General features: G+C 44.7%; 2 protein-coding genes across 9 annotated transcripts in view; both read right to left on the reverse strand.

Annotated features, from left to right (window-relative positions):
* LOC131418963 (ral guanine nucleotide dissociation stimulator-like 3) overlaps positions 1-21517 on the reverse strand; it is a 115604-nt gene that overhangs the window by 3436 nt on the left and 90651 nt on the right. For 2 of the 7 annotated variants that reach the window (XR_009223108.1, XR_009223107.1), the window contains exons 2-3: positions 10366-10485; positions 1511-1613 (exon numbers count right to left, since the gene is read on the reverse strand). The exons of 2 other annotated variants lie outside the window; for them this stretch is intronic. Coding sequence is in view for 2 of the 5 variants with exons in the window: in XM_058563541.1 (XP_058419524.1) it covers positions 454-489 (36 nt within the window). In the remaining 3 variants the exon portion in view is untranslated. Of the gene's footprint in view, positions 1-453; positions 539-941; positions 1186-1510; positions 1614-10365; positions 10486-21517 lie in introns of those variants that run through there. 3 more of the 7 variants (XR_009223106.1, XM_058563541.1, XM_058563544.1) reach the window with 2 other exon arrangements.
* Positions 1859-3056, reverse strand: LOC131418967 (ral-GDS-related protein-like). 2 transcript variants are annotated; one of them, XM_058563547.1, is made up of 2 exons: positions 2973-3056; positions 1859-2203 (listed from the first exon to the last, which is right to left on the reverse strand). In XM_058563547.1, exons 1-2 carry the CDS (start codon positions 3021-3023, stop codon positions 1952-1954), a joined length of 303 nt encoding a protein of 100 aa, XP_058419530.1. In that variant the 5' UTR covers positions 3024-3056; the 3' UTR covers positions 1859-1951. The 2 variants fall into 2 exon arrangements, 1 of the variants encoding a protein (XP_058419530.1); XR_009223110.1 differs by lacking the exon at positions 1859-2203 and adding an exon at positions 2787-2872.

Consider the following 21517-nt stretch of genomic DNA (forward strand, 5'->3'; position numbering starts at 1 on the left):
CTGGGCTAACATCCATGCCCATCTTCCTCCACTTTATATGGGACGTTGCCACATCATAGGTCGACAAGCGGTGCGTCCGTGCGCACCCGGGATCCAAACCGGCGAACCCTGAGCCGCCGCAGCGGAGTGCGCGCACTTAACCGCTTGCGCCACAGGGACGGCCCCTGAACTCTTTCTTTATCCACTCAAGAACTGGACCTCCAAGGTGCCACCTCTGATCAACAGAGAAGGGGATGACAGGACATTTTGATTCCCCGTTTACATGAAGCTCCTAAGGTCCTTTCAGCAGGATCCACTAAGAATCCATCAGTTGCCTAGACGCTTCTCATAAGCCACTGGGGGCATATGTCATTGCCAACCAGGCACTCAGGTTAGACTCCTGTGGTTGATTCAAGTGAAGTGACTGCTCTAGGGGTCCAGTGGGGAGTCCCAGAATGCACACACATCTCTCACCTGAGGATGAGCAGCCTGTTTTTCCACCTGGGCCATGGGAATCCTCTGCCACGCACATCCCTGGGGCAGGCAGGATGCAGCCCCTTGGAGATGTGGTGAAGATAGAAGGAGCAGCAGGGTCCTGGCTTCCTGAGGATAGGTTTAGGCTGAGGGCTAAACCCACCCCAACCACCCAACAGCCTGGAAGAAGCTACATCCAGCAGGATGGACATACATGGAAGCCAGAGACCTGTTGATGGCGCCAGCTCGGCAACTCCTCCTGGAACAGCCCAGCCAACACCATTGTGTCTCATGACCAGGGCCTCCCGCCCACAAATGGCACCCCACCTGCCCATGGGCAGAACAGATCCCTCTGCTTGTTAATCTGGATGAGATAGACGGGAATGTTTCAGAGAAAGTTCAAGGGAGAAACTATCAAAACCACAGCCTGCCCAGTGCCCCTCCTCCGCACCCCTCCTCTCTTTCCAGACCCCCAGCCTCCACTCTACCTTGATCATCAGTTCTCTGCTCAAGGACTTGTCTTGACTATTGAGTTCCTTAAGATTTTCAGAGCTCTCTCTCAGGGGAGGGGAAAGAACGAGGGATAAATTTAGGAATAATGTGAGGGGTCTGAATGCAAATCCCTTTTCTTTGCAAACCCAAGAGATTCAAACTGCCTGAAGGAGTGTTCTCACTGGGCTCCTCTGAGCGCTAAGGTCTCATGGTACTGGGAGGGGGCTCTCCTGTTGGTCACTGGGGTCTCCACTCCCCAGTTCTACAGAACAGCTCTGTTTTGACTGCTTTGAGTTTCAACTGGGCATGGGGTTCTGTTGCTATAAACACTTGAAAATCTCCAATTTGGCTCAACTTAGTACCTGACACTTAGGGAAGCCGAGTCCTAAAGCAGAACTGGTGCATTAAGGACCCCGGAAGGTTTAGAGACCCCCTGCCGAGGCCCAGGCCCTGTCCCCAGCATTTGCTGCCTCCCAGGAGTTCCCAGCTGACTGAGGGGCCAATGGCAGACATACAAGAGATCCCCCATCCACCCTGGTCCTCCTATGGAGAGAGGCCTACCCACCGGGAAACTTCCCCCGTGTGTTCTTCAGGTGGCTTGTGAAGGTTTTCTGCAGAGCAGAGTTGACAGTGCAGGACGAGAAGAAGTTCTTCAGGATCTCGAACTCCTGGGGAAGGGAAGAGAATGAGCTGTGAGGTGGGGCACTGTAGCCCAGCTTGCTCTAGCTTCAGTCCCCTTCTATTTAAATCTCCCCTCCTGGATGAGACAGATGCTCAGGGAGTCCCAGAAGGGCACATTTAGGACCCAAAGAGTAACACTCACAGGGAGCAGGATTTTAGCTCAACCCAGGGAAGGAGCCAGGTAGGAAGTGAGCATCCTCTCACTGGGACCTGGAGTTAAAGTCAGCGGGCCCCTGGCAGGAAGGTCCTAGGGACTGTGCAGGGGCTTAGACCACACACTGCAATCCTGGGAGCTGATAAATGTGGAGAGGCAGTTCCCAAGGCTTCAGAGAGGGGCTCCACTGGGCCTCCCACAGCACACCTGGGCCACCTGGATCCAGCGCTCCACCACCCTCACCCTGTCCTGGGCTGTCTTGCTCGGGTCCCCGAGGCAGGGGATGATGACGAAGCTGGCCACCCTTCTGACGTGGTCGACGGTGGCCTGGACGTTGGGTGTCTGGTGCTCATTGCCGGGCTTGTTCCTCTTGCCCCAGGTGGAGCCCAGACACGGAGAGGACACCACCTTCTGGAAGAGCTCCTGGAGAACAGGGGGAGTGTCACCGAGCCCTGCCACACCCCAGGTCTGTGCCTACAGCCCCCAAAGTCCCACACAGGAGTCACAGTTTAGAGCTGGAGCTCAGAAAGCTCAGGATGTGGCCTGAGCCTTGTGACAGTCCCTGGCTTTTCTTCTCTGTCCACTGAGGACACCCAGCACAGGATGACCCAGGACCCAATACTGGCAGGGAAGGGAGAGGGGCATTTGAACCCAGCCCGTGCTGGCTAACTCCAAGCTCCAGATGGTGGCTCAACTAGGCTCATCCCAAGGGGGCATCTTCCAATACCCTGATCCCCCCTCTGGTCCCACTCCACATTCTGATGCACATCCCCGCGTGGCAGCTACACCCACAGGCCTTGTCTGTCTCCCTTGTAGTGGAGTACACATCAGGCGTCTAATAAGTCCTGAGGCTGTTGAGACTCCTGAGCAGACGGTTGGGCCACCAGGGTCCAGGCTGTACACAGTGAGCCCTTCCCTGCACAGATGGGCCAGGGCCCACCCAGCTTTCCATCTCTTCTACCTCATGGAGTTGGCACAGTCACTCTGTGCAACAGGTCCTCTTAATGTCCACCTCCACGGTCTGCAGGTGGACAGCAAAGGCTTGGGTGTTCAGAAAGTTGCCCAGGTCTTATGATTGGTAAAGGGTGGAGCCTGGATTTGGGCCCAGATCATAGGAGTCTGGATCAGGTCTGGGGCAACGATAGCAGAGGGAAGGCCTGCCCCACACCACCCTGAAAGCCCAGCTGCTCACCGCATCCATCATGGTAAACTGCTCCACCACCAGCTTAGGAGGGAAGGCCATGAGATTAAGCTTCTCACGCTCCTTAAGAGCCACAGGTGGAGATGGACTTCTCACTAGAAATGATGGTCCAGGTGACTCTAGCTAAGCAGCTCCTACTCCTGCTGGAGCCCATGTTGGCCCTTGCTCCACCTCCAACACTGCTGGTGGAGGGGACACTGGCTCCAGTGCTAGAGGGGGTGGTGTCAACGGAGCTGGAGCCAGCTCTACCTCCACCACTGCCCACTGCTCTTCTTCTGCCGCTGGCTGGAGCTCAGCAGCTGACGCTGGAGTGGGATAAAAACAAAGATTCACCCACATAGCTGACTTTCCATGTGACCTTCTAAACACAAGAAAGATCCCACTCCCTTCCAGGAATACCCAGCCTGCAGTCCCCCTTACCATCTGGCTCTGCCTCAGTGGCCTCCAGAAGCTCACACCGGACAAGGGTAAGAGGGTCACGGCAGCTCATCTCCTAGCCAGGCAAGGTGACATTCATGTACATCCCCTTTAGCTTCAAAAAGGGACAGCCTGAGTCTGGTCCCTCCCTAGTTCTAGTCCAACCTCATCATCTCAAGCTCCTGAGTGTGGAGACCCTCTGCTCCTGCTCTCATCTCAGAGCAGCACTGGAAAGTGTGGGTGGCCTCATGTACCTGCCCCTTGTCTAGTGAGTTTGTGGAGTTGAAACCATTGGGCAGTTACTCGACAACCTAATGAATGGAGTTCTGCAAAGACTGCCTGGGAACTGGGCCAGAAGAAATCAGGGGCTGCCTGCACACTGCCACTGGGGCCAACCACCAAGAGAATATCTGTTCCTCAGTTCAGGCACAGAGGGGCATCTCTGCAAAGAACTCTGGTCAGGGAGGGAAGGAGATGAATCCTCTAGTGCTCGGTAACAATATGAGTAGAGGTGCTCACCTTCTCATGCTGCCAGGCATGGCCTGAAGTATGAACATGACCTAGCTGTTAGGTTTCCGACACCTAACAACCAGCACCTGCTCAGGAATGACCCGCCCCTTATGTCCTGCCTTCTCTCCTCCTCACAGACACATGCACACACACACACACACACAAAGAGGGGCAAGGGGTGTGGGGCTGATCAGGTGGGATCACAGCTGTGCCCTGGCCTGCACTAGCCTCCCCTGGGCTGCCCCGTGTTACCTTTCACAGCCTCCTGCCAGATGCCCAGAGGCGTCAAGAATTAAGGCTGAGCCAACATCGCCAACTACCAAAAAGATTCTCTTTCTGGGATTTTTTGAGCCCAGATCCTCCAAAAGTTGGGAAACAACAACAAAACATCTTTGCCTGTTGACTGTCTCCAATCAAGTGAGGTGGATGGGGCAATGTGGGTGCCTGGTTACCAGAGTTCTAAGATCTGTTGAGGTCTATGACCCCACGTCATCTCTTGAACTGTACACAATGAGACCACATAGCCCTACCCACAGGTCCCTGGAAACCTAACTAGGGACCTAGTTTTGAGGAGACAGAGATGAATGCAGACCTCCTTTTCCTTACTATTTCTTCATCCTGGGATAGTCCCTGTGCCTCTCAGGTCCTCCCCAGTCTCTAAACCTGCACTATGGGAATCAAGCTAGAATCTACTTCCTAGGGACATCACCCGGTGTATATGAGATAATATCTATTACCCCTGTGGGCTGGTGTCACATGTACCTAAGGCACAAACTTAGAGATGGAAGAATAACAAGGAGGGGTGGGATGTAGTACAGAACACCACTCAAAACAGGCCTGGGCTCCAAGAATGTGATATTGGGACAGTCACTTCCAACTTGGCCTCATTTTCAGGTCAACACCATGAGGGGGTTGCAACTAATGGAAATTCAGATATTGCCATCTGTGGCATAAAACCATTCAATTGTTTCCTGTTTTATGGAGAATGAGACCGAAGTGCCTCATCTTGGCCTATGAGGTGGGCAGCCTCCACAGTGGTACCCAGTAAGCCCCACCCATGTTATACACTTCCCCGTGGAACCACAAAGAGGTTAGTAACTGGCTTCTGAACATAATAAGAGCCAAAGTGATGGGATGTCTTGTCTAAATTTTAACTAAAAATGTCTCTCACTTCCTCTTACTCCCTCTCTCATGTGCCATCTCTCTCTCTCTCACTCTGTCAAATCCCTGGAAGTGAGGAATCAAATACCGGTGTATTGGGGCTGCCCAATGTGGAGGCACATTGAAGAGAGAAGCAAGGGAGTGCCTGGGCCAACAGACAGAAAGGAACTCAGGCTCTCAATACAAAATGAATTCTGAAGGCTGAGAGTGAACTTGTGGGCCAGTCCTCCCCTAGTCGAGCCTCAGTTGAGGCCACAGCCCCAATCTGTTAAACTCACTGAGACAGAGGCACCCAGCTAAAACATGCCTGATTGCTGATCCACACAAATTGTGAGATTGTCAACATTTGTTGTTTTGAAATGCAAGGTTAGGGGCAATGAAGTCAGAGAGGGAAAGGTAACGAACACAGCCTACCAGGCCCTGGCCCTACCTTCCACCCTAGCTCCTGTTCTCTTCTCCCAGCCTCCCTCCAGTTGCATTGGCCACCTTTCTAACCTCCTCTGGCCAAACTCACTTCTGCCTGTGAGACTCAGGACCAGTGGTGCCATCTCCCTGACACACTGCTCCCAGACTTGTGCAAGGCTGACTCCCTCTTGTCATTCCGGTCCCAGAAAATGTCACCCTAGAGAGGTCTTTCAGACCCTCCTACCCAGTGACGCCCAGCCCTCCCTCACAGCCCCCTGATGTGTTTCTCTACAGCACTTGCTCTTTTCTTTCTCATGTCTTTGCTTTTGTCCATTTCCCCTCTAGACTGTGAGCTCCCGGCAGGCAGGGACCACTTGGTCATTTTCATCCTGCACTTCAGCCCACCAGGGCACCTGGCACAGGGTGAGTGCTCAGGACACAGCTGCTGAATGAGTATATGGGTAGATCTTGCACCCCGCCCCCTGCTTTTGACCAACTTTCATTGTGGAGATGAACACTAGTAATAGGAGGTACAAGTTGTTTCTGAGGCAGGGGGACAGCCAGAAAGACCTCTGGTTGACTCTTCGCTGCTCCAGGAGCTCAAGAATAGTTCAGTGGACACCAAGTAAATTCCAGGATTACAGCAGAATGACTTGATATATATATATATTATGTAATGGTTACCAAAATAAGTTTAGTTAACATCAATCACCAAACAGAAAAAAAGATTGTTTCCTGATGATGAGACTTTTTAGGATCTACTCTCTTAGCAAGTTTCAAATATACCACACAGCAATGTTAACTTAGTGCTGTATATCAAGTATACCTCAATACAACTGAAAAAAAATAAAAGCAAAAACTCACTGGCCACCACTGACACAAGAGGCTGCCCGCCCCCTCGTGGCCAGAACTAGCACTGCTGCCCAGGCCGGAACTCCAAACAGAAAGGAATCTTTCTTCAGGTGTCCTCAAGGCAGATGCTCTCCAGGGTCCCAGGGGTAAAGCAGCAGGACCTGTCAGCTTCGAGGGAGTGGGAGGAATCTCGGGAGCCTACCGTGCACCTCTCTTGCTTTTCCCCACCAGGTGTCCTCTTCACTCCTAAGGCATCCTAACTGCAGCCATGACAATGATTTCCCCTACTTCCAGATGAGGACCGCAAGGGTCCAACAAGGATTAGTCTTCTCCCTGGACTCTGGACTTGGTGTCCAGTGCTCTGGCATCTTCTTCCTTATCCTCAGTTCTCATCCACCCAAGCCCCCTAGCCTCGTCAGTTCTAAAGGATCTCCAGGGGCTGGAAATCATTTTCTCAGGGTTTCAGAGCACAGTAGGTCATCAACAGAGAACCTAGTCCAACAGACATGTAGTGAGTGCATGGAACACTTGGAGTCACTCGCTGGATGCACTCCACTTTATACAGGAGGACCCTCACTGAGATCTTCTCTCCTGTTCCCAATGCCTACACAAAGGGAGGATGGGCTCATCACAGTTTTGGGTGCCCACAGAGGTGGACTGCAGGACCCCAGTCCTGTGATCCCCAGGCTGGGCCAGGGATGGATCTGGAACAGGTAGACACCTAGGAACCTTAGGGATTCCTCTTCCCATCTCTGGGCCCCTGTGCACGAATCTAGGAGAACGGATGCTACTGCCCCGTGGGAGAGCTGCCTCCAACCTCTCTCCCTCCTGCCTCTTGTCACATCCCCGGTGTCAGCTCTTTCTTGACTGCACCTCAGTGTTCTCCATATGAGAAGTCAAGTGTGACGGAGTGTGCCTGTGCAGGTGTGATGATGAGGAGAGGAAAATGACCCCATATGGAAAAGGGTGCGCAGCAATCCTCTAGGATCTTAAAGCCACTCATTGCCAAAGGAAACCTGAGGGAAGAGGTGGAGCCTTGGCCAAGTAAGCTGGAGCTCTCTCTAGTCTTCAGGACTCTGACGACCTCCTGTGGTCTGGGACAGTACCTGCCTCTTTCTAGGCCAGTTTCCCAACTGCACAGTGAGGGGTAAGATGTGCAACAGCACAAGCATGTGCTCGGCCAGGACAAGTCATCAGGCCCCATAGATACATTAAGTATGTTTTAATGTGTATTGAAGTGTATTGAAGACATTAATATTGCTGTGCAATCATCACCACGATCCATCTTCAGAACACTTCTCATTTTACAAAACTGAAACTCTATACCCATTCATGAATAATCCCCCATTCCCCCTCCTCCCACCCACTGGCAAACACCATTCTACTTTCTGTCTCTCTGAATCTGGTGATTTCAGGAAGCTCTAGAAGGGAAATCACACAAGGTTGTATTTTTGTGACTAGCTTATTTCATTTAGAGTAATATCTTGAAGGTTCATCCATGGTGTGCCGTATATTAGACTTTCCTTCATTTTTCAAGGATGAATAATATACCATTGTATGTATATAGCACATTTTGCTCATCCATACATCCCTGGACAGATACCATAGCGAGGCCCACAACCAAGCCCAAAATAAAATGGGGCCCCAGCCAGATTTTTCTCAACAGTACCCTGGAGACTACTTTTTTAAGCCATATCCCATATGATATTTACTAAGGATTTAATCTTGGGCCGAGAGTTGCTTTTCAGAAACTCCATTTCTCTTCCTTAAGCAAGTTTCAACTACTTTGAACCAATGAGACAACAAGACGGCTTGCAAGACTCAAACTGCAACTGCATAAGTGACTGGAGGATGAACTGGGGGACCAAGAACTCCCCTGCCAATCATGTTAAGGACACCGTCTTTTGAACGTGGGATGTGTGACAGAACATGAAAATCTGTGCTTGCACAAAATAAGTGACTGGAGGATGAACTGGGGGACCAAGAACTCCCCTGCCAATCATGTTAAGGACACCATCTTTTGAACGTGGGATGTGTGACAGAACATGAAAATCTGTGCTTGCACAAAATGCCTAGGACTGCTCCCAAACTTACTGCACCCGCTCCTTTGCCCTTTTCAAGACCTTTTCAACAGCCCATTGGGGAGAAAGATTTAACCTTCGTCTCTTTGCTGGCCAACCTCGTAATAAAGCTTTTTCCCCTTCTACAAGAGCGGGTATCCTGTTTGGCTAATGGGTGCATTGGGCTGTAAGCCCTTCCTTGATTACAATACTTGTGTGGCTTCCATGTTTTAGCTATTATGAATAATGATGCCATGAACATGAGTGTTGAAATATGTCTTTGAGAACATGCTTTCAACTCCTTGGTGGGGTATACACCCAGAATAGGAATTGCTGGGTCCTATATAATTATATTTTTAATTTTTTTTAGGAATTGTTATACTGATTTCTACAGCAACTATATATTCCCACCACAATACACAAGGGTTCCAACTTCTCCACATCTTGGCCAACAGTGGTTCTATTCTTTTTCTTCTTCTTTTTTTTTTCTTTTTGATAGATGCCATCCTAATGAATGTGAGGTGGTCTCTCACTGTGTATCTGATTTGCATTTCCCTAATGATTACTGATGATGAGCATCTTTTCATATGCTTATTGGTTATTTGCATATCTTCTTTGAGCAAATGTCTACTCATATACTTTGTTCAAATTTGATTTGAGTTGTTTGTTTTTTGTTGTTGAATTTAGGAGTTCTCTAACTATTCTGGATATTAAGCCTTTGTCAGATACATGGTTTGCAAATATGGTCGCCCATCCTATGGGTTGTGCTTTTACTCTGTTGATAATGGCTTTTGAGGCACAAAACTTTTTAATATCCATGAAGTCCAGCATATGTATTTTCTTATTTTATTGGCTGCTCTTGGGTGTCAGAACCATGAAATCATTACCAAATCCTATCTTGTCAAGTTTTGCCTTATGTTTTCTTCTAAGGGTATTATAGCATTAGCTCTTACACTTAGGTATTTGATTCACTGGGAATCAAGTTATGTATACAGTGTTAGGTAAATGTCCAAGTTGATTCCTTTGCATGTAGATATCCACTATTTCCAGCACAACTTGTTGAAAAGACTTTTCCCCATTTAATAATCTTGGCACCCTTGTCAAACATCATTTGATCACATGGGTGAGGGTTAATTTCTGGGCTCTCAATTCTGTTTCCATTGCTCAATATGGCTGTCTTTATGCCATGACAATGCTGTTTTGATACTGTAGATTTATAGTAAGTTTTCAATCAGGAAGAATCAGTCCTCCAACTTAGTATCTCCTTTCAAGATTATTTTTGGTATCTGGGCTTATTTGAGATTCCATAAGAATCTTAGGATGGGTTTTTTTCTATTTCAGCACAAAATGCCCTTGGGATTTTGATAAGGACTGCACTGCATTTGTTGATCTCTTTGGATAATGTTGACACCGTCACAATAAGGAGTGTTCCAATCCACGGTGATCGGATGTCTTTCATTTCTAATAGTGCCGGATGGCTGTTCAGGTGGGGGGGGGCCCTCCTCGAGGTAGTCGTGAAGAAACCCACAGTTCCTCCTCACTGTGCCTTCACCATTTCCTTAGAACCCATCAACAGTCAACAGAGGTCAAAATGCATGTAAAATGCACGCAGGAAGTTTTCAAAGATTGGATGTGCATGGAGCACACATTTCTTCCACTCCTCTCCATTAGCAAGAACCACGGACTGAAGCAGCAGACCCTAACACATGGAGACTGCAGACTCACCCAGCAGACCCCAACAAACGGGGACTGTGGACTAACTAAGGGCCAGGGACTCGGGTTCCTGGCAGAACCATCTGGCAGCTCAAGCTGAACCACTAAGCCTTTGCCTGGCACTGCTGACTAACCAAGTGCTAAGACTGATGCTCTCTTAGAGCATCCTGTCAGTCTAGACTGACCCACTGACCCTGGACTGGAAAGCCAGGTAGATCAGGAGGTCAAGGCAAACAGAGTGGATCTCAGATCCAAGAGAAACTTACCCACAGCCCTCAGAAACAGTGAAAAAGATGGAGAACTCAAAGGTTTTGCTGGTACCAATGACTGTTTCTCATCCTCGAAGCCATCAGGCGTCTCCTTTGGATCCCACTGCTGCCACCAAACTGGTACAAAACAAAATAAAATTCAGTAAATTTTAAACATCTTATTGGCTTTATTCAACAGTTCATGAATCAGGCAGCATCCAGTCTAGCAGAGAGAAAGGACCTCCAAGGAGTTCTACAAAATGAAGGAATTTATAGGCAGAAGGGAGCAAGAACAAGGAAGTTACACTAGATAAAAAAGCGGGTTGGTTACTGCAAGGTTACTTTCCTTTAGAGGATGGCAGGGTTCTATCAGGAAGATGACCTACCTGCTGCGCATGAGGTGATTCCTGATTGACTGGTTTAAGATTCTATTCCTGGGCCAAAAGTCTAATTAAGTCTCGACTTGTTTATGTGAGGCATAGCCTAAGCGGCTCCATTTGGGTCTGGTGTCTTGTTTTAAACACATGACTTCTGCTGGTCCCTGCTTTCCCCAGTTACCCCCCGGCTGTCCCTTCACTGACCATTGTTGGTCACACACCCACTGCACCTGCCTCCAGTCCTTCCCCTTCAACACCGTAATCTCACACACAGCTCCTCCCGACACTATCATGACGTCTCCCACCACACGTCGCCTATACTTTCCACACTGCCATCAAGATGCTTCACAAACACCACCACCATTTATGTCCAATGGGCTGAGAGGCCTGCCCGTGCACTGGGAATCAGGAGCCGCAGGGTCTGTCACTTGGCCTCCAATCACCTATTGTACCCCAGCTGAAGGGCTTACCCTGCGGAGACACTCAGTTTTACCCAACTCAATCGCACAACATCTTTGCCCCAGGCTTCCTTCAAAATGCTCCACCCACTTTCTGCCCCAACTGCTCCTTGAGGAGTCATTTTGGGGTAGCCTTCGAGACCACCTTGGTGATTTTGTGCTCAGGCCCAAACAGATCTTGGCCGACAAACACTTTAACCATACCCCCTGAAATCATATAGCATAGGTAACTAGTGAATGGGTGCAAATTACTGGTTTTACTTCCAAAGGCCGTAATGAATATTTCACACCAGGAACATCCACTTTTGGGTTTTACTGTAGGCTGATATCACAAGGCTCTCACACAGTGAGGCTCTCTCTTCCCCAGCCCTCTGAGCAGATTTCTCCAAGCTATATTCTGCAATACATCATTGTTTCTATCTCAGCCTGCTTCCCTCAGGTTGCAGGTCCCCTGAGGTTCCTGCCCTGACTGGCTACCACCAACCCATAGAGACACTGTCAGTCCTATAGGACTGGGTGTTCAGTTCTACTAGGACTGACTGACTGGACTGGACACAGGTGCGGTGGCCCTACCCACGCAAAATCAGGTAACTGAGGCAACCAAGAAGTATCAAAAACCTTAACCCAACATCGACAACAACTCCATAAGACCCTATCCTAGCCCTTGTGGAACAGTCTCATGAGTCTCTTGCCTAAATGGTTTTAGAGAATGGCCTGGCCCTAGATTGTCTATACCAACCAACGAAGGAGGGGTTTTTGCCTTTCTTAGAACCACTTGCTGAATGTACATCAACACACAAGTTCAAACCTACCTCCACCAGATGGCCCAAGAGGTTAAAATATTGCGTAATGTTACCTAAATCTTTTAAAAGATACCCAAGGCCCCCGAGATCACTGACCTATTTTCATGGCTGGTCTTTCCAAGTTGGCGACAATGGAAACAGACTGGATTTTAGACTGTTGCTTGTACAATTTTAGGATCTGTTACTATAGCCATCATCGGATATTTACTCTCTTGGCTACAATGTGCCCTATCCCTAATAACTCTATTAATTACCCTTATTAACTATCCCAACCAACTTTAAATTAACTAAATTAAAATTAATCAATACCCTGATTAATTTAAAAAATTCAAAATTTTTATGGAGAATCTACTTAACACAGAATACACTGTTGTAAGCATTTAAAGTATACAGTTCAGTGCCATTTAGTACAATGATTATGTCGTGTGGTTATCACCACTAACTAATTCCAGAACATTTTCAACACCCCCAAACAAACCCATACTCATTCACACTATTTTCTCCTAACCCAAGCCCATGAAAACAATTCATCTGTTTTCTCTCCCTATTGATTTGCCTATTCTGGACAGTTCATTCAAATGGCATCATGCTATCTGTGGCCTTTGTGGACGACTTCAGTGAGCACACATGTTTCAAGGTTCATCCATGGCCGAGCATGTAGCAGTAGCTTATTCCTTTTTATGGCTCCATAATGTCCTATATTATGAATAGGGCACATTTGGTTTATGCAGTCATAACTGGATAGAAATTTGGGTTTGTTCCACTTTTGGACCACTGTGAATAATGTTGCTTTGAATATCCATGGAAAAGTTTTTCTTTGAACATATGTTTCCAATGGTCTTTTGGACATACCAACCTTGTGACTCTCCTGGTCCATGGTAATTCTAGGTTTAAGATTTTTAAAAATGGCAAACTGTTTTCTGCAGTGGATGCATCAAATTACTTTCCCACCAGTAATGTATGTGGGTTTCCCATTCTCCATATCTTTACTAACACTTGTTACTTTCCATTATGTGGAGTATAGCCTTCATTTTGAGTGTGAAATAGTATCACACTATGCTTTGAATTTGCATTTTCTTAATGATTTATGATACTGAGCATCTATCTAGTGCTTATTGGCCATCTGTGTTTCACCTGGAGACATGTCCATTGCAGCTAGTTACCCATTTTCATTGGGTAACCAATGAAAATGGTTTCATTTCAAATTTCTTTGAATGAAGTTTCATTTCAAACTTCTTTGTTTTTTATAATTGAGTTCTAAGAGATCTACCCCAGGTAGATTCCATGGCTCCAGGCTCCCCGGGGGCTACTAGGAACTCAGGCCCGTGGCTTAGCACACCACCTGCCAGTTCCAGCAGCCATAGACAGCTCTCATGGAACCAGGCTTCTGACAGGCTTCTGCAGAACCAAGCCCCCAGCCCACCCAGGTGCTTGCTGACTCAGGCGGCCCCAGGCAGCTCCCATGGCACCAGGCACTGGCAGGTTCCCATGAACCCAGTCTTCCATCTTGACCCAGCGCCTGCTGGCTCCTGCAATCTCAGGTAGCTCCTGTGGCCCCAGGCTACCAGGAATCCAGACTTCTGGCCCACACCAGCACAAACTGTCTCTCATGGCACAGGCTTCTGGCAGGCTCCCGTGAGCCAAGACTCTCAGATCATCCCAGCTCTGGCCAACTCTCATGGCCCTGGATGACTCCTGTGGTCACAGGCTCTCAATGAGGACCTGCCAAACCAGGGTCCAGTGGGGTTACTCGTGAACTCAGGGTCCCAGCTGTGCCCAGGGCCAGACACAATACCGTGGACCCAAGCTTTCCACTCACCCCAGTACCAGGCTGCTCAAGGACTCCAGCAACAAGCCTGCCCCTGGACACCACCAGATGGCCTACCCAGGACCCCTAGATGGGCTGAATGTGAAGGCTTTGGTTTACTAAAGCCAGTCTGTAATAAGTGGAAGAAATGCCTACTTCCTCAAATTTGCAGACACCAATGGAAGGTCACAAGGATCATGAATAATCAAAGATCCATGACACCACCAAAGAAAAAGAATAAAACTCCAATGACCGACAAAGAAATGGAGATATAGGAACTATGTGACAAAGACTTCAGAACAATGCTCTTTGAGAAATTCATAAAACTCTAAGGAAACAAAGATAGACTACTAAATAAAATAAGGAAATAGTGCATGAACAAGTGAGAAGTTCAACATAGAAACAGAAATCGTTAAGGAAAAATAAACAGAAATCCTAGAGTTGAAGAACACAATGACTGAACTGAAGAATTCAATAGAGACCTTCTAAATCAGATTCAACCATGTACAAGAAATAATTAGTGCACTAGAAGATGTGTCATCTGAAATCATCGAGTCAAAGGAGCAAAAAGAAAAAAAAGGAACAGATAAGATTGGGGAAAGGCAGTGTGAATTATGGGATACCTTGAAAAGAAATAGATAAGCATTATTAAAATACCAGAGGAGAAGACAGGGAGAAAGGAAAAGAAAGTTGACTTAAAAAAGTAGCAGCTGACACCCTCCCAAATCTGGGGAGAGATGTAGACATCCAAGGTCCTGAAGCCGATCAGTCACCCTAAAATTTCAAACTAAAACATTCTTCTCCAAGACACATTGTAACAAAACTATCTAAACTCAAAAAAAGGATCAAACAACATGATCAAGTTCAACATGATGCAAATCAATGAATGTGATGCACCACATTGATAGAATGAAAGATAAAAATCCTAAAATAATCTCTCAAATCAGAAAAAGCAGTTTGACAAATTCATCGCCCCTTCATGATAAAAACTCTGAAGAAAGGGTTACAGAAGGAACATACCTAAACATAATAAAAGGTTTACATGACAAACCCACAGCTAACATCATATTGAACAGTGAAAGGTTGAAAGCTTCCTTGCTAAGACAAAGAACAAGACAAGGGAGCCCAGTCTCAACACCACTCTTCAACATACTGCTGCAAGTCTTAACCAGAGACATTTGGCCAGAGAAAGAAATATAAAGCATCTAAATTGGAAATGAAGAAACAAAGTGGTCTCTGTTTGCAGATATGATTTTATGTAGAGAAATACTTAAAGACTCCTCCCCAAACTGTTAGGACTAATAAACAAATTCACTCAAGCTGCAGGAGACAAAATCAACATATAGAAATCTCTTGCCTTTCTCTACACTAACAATGAACTATTTAAAAATGATATAAAGGGCCGGCCCCGTGGCTTAGCGGTAAAGTGTGCGAGCTCCACTGCTGGCGGCCGGGGTTCGGATCCTGGGCGCGCACTGACGCACCACGTCTCCGGCCATGCTGAGGCCGAGTCCCACATACAGCAACTAGAAGGACGTGGAGCTATGACATACAACTATCTACTGGGGCTTTGGGGGAACAAATAAATAAATAAAAATTATTAAAAAAAATGATATAAAGAAAAAAATCCTATTTACAATGCCATCAAAAATAGTAAAATACTCATGAATAAATTTAACCAAGAAGGTGAAAGATCTAGAAACTAACAACTATAAGACACAGAGGAAAGAAATCAAAGACACAAAGAAATGAAAAGATATCTTATGCTCATGGATCAGAAGAATTAGTATTGTTAAAATGTTCATGCTATTCAATGCCATCTCAAGATTCTCTGCAATTCCTATTAAAATTCCCATGGCATTTTTCAGAGAAATAGAACAGATAATCCTAATATTCATGTGGATCCACAAAAGACCTCCAATAACCAAAGGAACCCCGAGAAAGAAAAAGCTGAAGGCATCACAATTTCTGATTTCAAATTTTATTACAAATCTATAGTAATAAAAACAGTATGATACAGGTATAAAATGAGACACCTAGACCAATAGAACAGAATCAAGGACCCAGAAATAAAACCACACACATACAGTTTGCTAACAGTTGACAAGTCAGCTAAGAAGACTCCATGGGGAATGGATAGTTTCTACAACAAATGCTGTTGGGAAAACTGGATAACCACATGCAGAAAACTGAAATTGGACCCCTATTTTACACCACTCTAAAAATGATCCCAAATTGAATTAAAGACTTAAAGGTAAGACACCAAATATAAAACAACTAGAAGAAAATATAGAGAAAAAAGCCCCATGAAACTGGTCTTGACATCGAGTTTTTTGGATATAATATCAAAAGTGCAAGCAACAAATGCAAAACTTAACAAGTGGGATGACATCAATCTAAAAAGCTTCTGCATAGCAAATGAAAAAATCGGCAAACTAAAGGGGTTAATATCCACAGTATATAAGAAACTCTTACAACTCAACAGCAAAGAAACCAACAAAACAATATGAAAATGGTCAAAGGACCTGAATAGATACTTTTCCAAAGAAGACATAAAAATGGTCAACAGGTACATGAAAAGATGCTCGTAATCACTCATCATCAGGGAAATGAAATCAAAACTACAATGAGATATCACCTCACGCCTGCTAGAATGGTTATTCTCAAAGAGACAACAGACAACAAGTGTTGGCGAGGCTGTATAGAAGAGAGAACCCTGTGCACTGATGGTATGAATGTAAATTGCTACAGTCACTATGGAAAAAATATGGAATTTTCTCAAAAAAATAAAAATAGAAATATATATAAATGAGCAATTCCACTTCTGCTTGTATATCCAAAGGAAATGAAGTCACTATTCTGAAGAGATATCTGCACCCCCATGTTCATTTCAACATTATTCACAAACAGAGAACATGGACACAATCCAGGTGTCCCTCAATGGATAAATAGATAAAGAAAATGTGAGATATATGTATACATGTAATATATAATGGGATATTATTCAGCCATGCAGGAGAATGAAATCCTGCATTTTGAGATACCATGGATGGACCTTGAGGCATTGCGCTAAGTGATATAAGTCAGACGGAGAAAGACAAATACTATATATTCTCACTCATATGTGAAATCGAAAAAAGCCCAACTCAAAGGAATAGAGACAAGAATGGGTTTCCCAGGGTCCCGGGGTTAGGGGAAATGGGGAGATGTGAGTCAAATTGCACAAATTTCTAGCTGTAAAATGAACAAGTTTTGGGGATCTAATGTACAGCATGGTGATCATAATTAACAATACTATATTATAGACTTGAAATTTGTTAAGAGAGTAGATCTTGAAAGTGATCACTAGAAAAAACAAGTTAATTATGTGAGGGAATGGAGGTGTTAACTCAGGGTATTGTGGTAATCCTTTCACAAATCACCATCTTGAACACCTAAAACTTACATATGTTATATGTCACTAATATTTAAAGAAATCTAAAAAAAAAATCTCTCAACAAAGTAAAACCCAGGACCAGATGACTGCACTGGTGAATTCTACCAAAACATTTAAAGAAGTATTAAAAACAAGATTTCTTACACTCTGTCAAATATTGAAAAAGAGGGAACACTTCCAAGCTCACTTTACGAGGCCAGCATTACCCTGATACCAACACTAGACAAGGACACTAAAAGAAAATAAAATTACAGACCATTATCCCTGATGAACATAGATGCAAAAATCCTCAACAAAATACTAGCCAATTAAAAATGAATTCAATAGCATATTAAAAGAGTTATACACTACCACCAAGTGAAATTTATTCCTGGTATACAAAAATCGATCAATGTAATAAGCCACATCCAGAAAATGAAGGGGAAAAAAATGACCAACTCAATTGATGCAGAAAACCAATTGGCAAAATTCAACGCCCTTTCATGATAAAACACTCAACAAACTAGGAATAGAAGGAAAGTGCCTCAACATAACATAAGCCATATATGAAAAACACACAGCAAACATATTACTGAATGATGGAAGACTGAAAGCTTTTCCTCTAAGATCAGGAACAAGGCAAGGATGCTCACTTGCACCACTTCTATTCAACACAGTATTGAAAGTTCAAGCCAAAACCATGAGGCAATAAAAATAAATAAATAAATAAAAGGCATCTAAATTGGAAAGAAATAAGTAAAATGGTCTCTGTTTGAAGATGATATCATGTCGTATGTAGAAAAATCCAAAAGACTCCACAAAAAAGCCGTTTGATCTAACAAATGAATTCAGAAAAGTAGCAGGATACAAAGTCAACACACAAAAATCGGCAGCATTTCTATACACGAACCATGAGCTCTCTGGAAAGGAAATTACAAAAACAATTCATTTATAATAGTATCAGAAAGAATAACATGCTTAGGAATTAACTTAACCAAGGAGGTGAAAGGCTTACACCATAAAAACTACAAAACATTTCAGAAAGAAATTAAAGAAGACGTTCATAAATGGACACACATCCCATGTTCATGGATTGGAAGGCTTACTATTGTTAAAGTGTCAGTATTACCCAAAGCAATCTACAGATTCAATGTATTCCCTATCCAAATCCTAATGATATTTTTTGCAGAAATAGAAAAACCCGTCCTAAAATTCACATGGAATCTCAAGGGACTCAGAACAGCCAACAACAATCTTGCAAAAGAAGAACAAAACTGGAGGACTCACACTTCCTGATTTCAAAACTTACTACAAAGCTACAGTAATCAATAGTATGGTATTGTCATAAAGACAAACATAGAGATCAATGGCATAGAATAGCAAGCCCAGAAACAAACCCTCACATATATGGTCAAGTGATTTTTGACAAGGGTGCCAAGACCATGGAATGGAGAAAGGTTTCTTTTCAACAAATGGTGCTGGGAAAACTGGATATCCCCATGCAAAATCTTGAAGCTGGACCCCATCCAACACTAGATACAAAAATTAACTCAAAATGGATCAAGGACATAAATGTAAGGCCTCAAACAAGAAAATTCTTAGAAGAAAACATGAGATTAAATCTTCATGACACCAGACTTGGCAATGATTTCTTGGATATGACACCAAAGGCACAGGTAACAAAAGAAAAACAATGGAAAAATTGAACTCCATGAAAATTTTATAAGTTGGTACATCAAGAGGCACCCACAGAGTGGGACAAAATATTCGCAAATCATATTTCTGACAAGAGACTGGTATCCAGAATATACAGAGAAGTCCTAAATTAAACAAATAAAAAACAAGCCAATTCAAAAATGGGCATGGATTTGAAGACTCCGTTGCGAAAGAAGACTTAGAAATGGCATATAAGCACATGAAAAGATGCTCAACACCACTAATCATTAGGGAAATGCACATCAAAACCACAATGAGACACCACCTCACACCCACTAAGTTGAGTGCTATCGAAAAGACAAAACAGCAAGTGTTGGCCAAGAAGCGGCAAAATGGGAACACTTGTACACTGTTGATAGGAATGTAAAATGGTGCAGCTGCTATGGAAAACAGTGTGGATGTTCCTCCAAAAAATTGAACATAGAATTATCATGTGATCCAGCAATTCCACTTCTGCATATACACCCAAAAGACTTGAAAGCAGAGCCTTGAAGAGATATTTGTACACCCATGTTCATAGCAGTATTATTTACAATAGCTAAAACGTGGAAGCAACCCAAGTGTTTATTGACACATGAGTGGATACACAAAATGTAGTATATCCATACAATGGAATATTATTCAGTCTTAAAAAGGAAGCAAATTCTCCAATATGCTATACATGGATTAACCTTGGAGACATTATGCTAACTGAAATAAGCCAGTCACAAAAAGACAAATACTGTATGAACTGAGAGTAGTCAAATCATAGAGAGAGTAAGTAGAATGGTGGCTGCCAAGGGCTGGGGGAGGGGAGAAGGGAGGGTTATTGTTTAATAGGTATAGAGTTTCAGATTTACAAGAGTTATGTGGATGAATAGTGGTGGTGACTGTACAACTGTGGAAATGTATTTAACGCCATTGAAGTATACACTTAAAAATGGTTAAGATGAAACACTTTTTGTTATGTATATTTTGACTCAATATACAAAAAGGAAAAAAAAAGAAATGAGCTATCAAGTCACAAAAAGACATAGTGGACACTTAAATACATACTGCTAAGTGAAAGAAGCCAACCGGAAAAGGCTATATACACTGTTCCATAGTTTTCATATATTCCAATTACACGACATTCCAGAAAAGGCAAAACTAGAGAAACAGTATAAAGATCAGTGTTGCCAGGAGTTGGGGGGCAAGGGACGAAGAGGTAAAGCACAGGGATTTTAGGGCAATCCAACTCTTCCGTAGGATACTGTCATGGTGGATACATGAGATTATGCATTTGTCAAAATCCAAGTACATGACAGCAAGACAATGAACTTTAATGTAAACTACGGACTTGGTTATGAACGCTCTATGAGCATCAGCTCCTCACTTGTAAGGAATGGACTGCACTAACACAGGTGGTCAAGCAAGATGTTAACCGTAGGGGAAACTGTGGGGGAGGAGGGAGAAATGCTCTGCACTCTCTGCTGAATTTCTCTGTCCATCTAAAACTTTCCTAAAAAACAATCTATTAATTAAAAAATAATCAATGGAAGGTAGGGAGTGGGTAGAAATATAGACGAAACAGGAATATCAGAATATTAATAAATGTTGAAGCTGGGTAATAGAAACATGGGGGGCTATCACACTTTTCTGTTTAATTTGTGTATGTTCAAGGTTTTCCACAATAAAACATTTTTAAAGCTCCAGATTAAATCTAGATTATATGTACAAGGAATCAAAGAATGTGAAGAAAACAGATATTTTTGAAGCAAGTACACTGAGGGAACGTGCAATCACACTGGATAGAGAGTGAACGTCCTGGTTCTACCAGGAAAGTTCAGAGCTCAGTGAGCAAGGCAGGTGACAGCACAGTCAGGGAAGTGACAGATAATGATCACAGAAAAATGTTTGCCCTCACTAATCACAGAAATGCCAACCATGGGCCCTGACAGAACTGCCCCAGGATTTACAATGTCATGACACCCAGAATTAGAGCGGGCTCAGGGACAGAGCACCACGTCCTGTGAGAATACCAACCAGCATCGGCTTTCTGGAGGGCAAATCTCCCTAACCCTGGAACCTGCAGGCCACTGGCTCGGCTGCTCTGTTGTATGGAATCTGTCCAAAAACAAAGGGATTGGGTACAGATGATGGACTGAATAAACACATGTAGAGCCCCTTTGACATAGAATCCCTTAAAAATGACCCAAAGATTCCTTCATTGATGAACAAATTCATAATAGCCTTGGGAACCATCAAGAGAGCCGACATTTTGATGAAAACATCAAAGAGAGTCAACAGTTGGTGATCGGAGATCCCAGTGGGGAGCTCCATGTGAGCCATGAAGACCAAGCCACAGTGTCCTCTCTCCCTCTCCCTCCTCCCCCTGCCGTTCACCTAACACCTTCTGCATCGCCCCTCCACTCCCAACCACTGCCCACCTCACGCTCCAGGAATACAGGAGCAGAGGCACAGGGCGCCCTTTCCACGACCACATCTGTCCTCTTGCTCTCTGCCCGTCACCAGGCAGCGGAGCTCTCTTGACATTAGTACAGCCATGTTTGGCCACTCCATTGACCTACAGCCACCAGCACAAAAAGAAATATAAAAGCTGCTTTCTGCATGGT

The sequence above is a fragment of the Diceros bicornis genome, chromosome 20, assembly GCF_020826845.1.
Source record: "Diceros bicornis minor isolate mBicDic1 chromosome 20, mDicBic1.mat.cur, whole genome shotgun sequence".
Lineage (NCBI taxonomy): Eukaryota > Metazoa > Chordata > Mammalia > Perissodactyla > Rhinocerotidae > Diceros > Diceros bicornis.

Bases quoted from the DNA above. Each gene is read 5' to 3' on its own strand.
- LOC131418967 (XM_058563547.1), bottom strand. From the start codon at position 3,023: ATGGCCTTCCCTCCTAAGCTGGTGGTGGAGCAGTTTACCATGATGGAT. The intron at 2,204-2,972 runs GTGAGCAGCTGG...CCTGTTCTCCAG, and splicing joins AGTTTACCATGATGGATGCG to GAGCTCTTCCAGAAGGTGGT.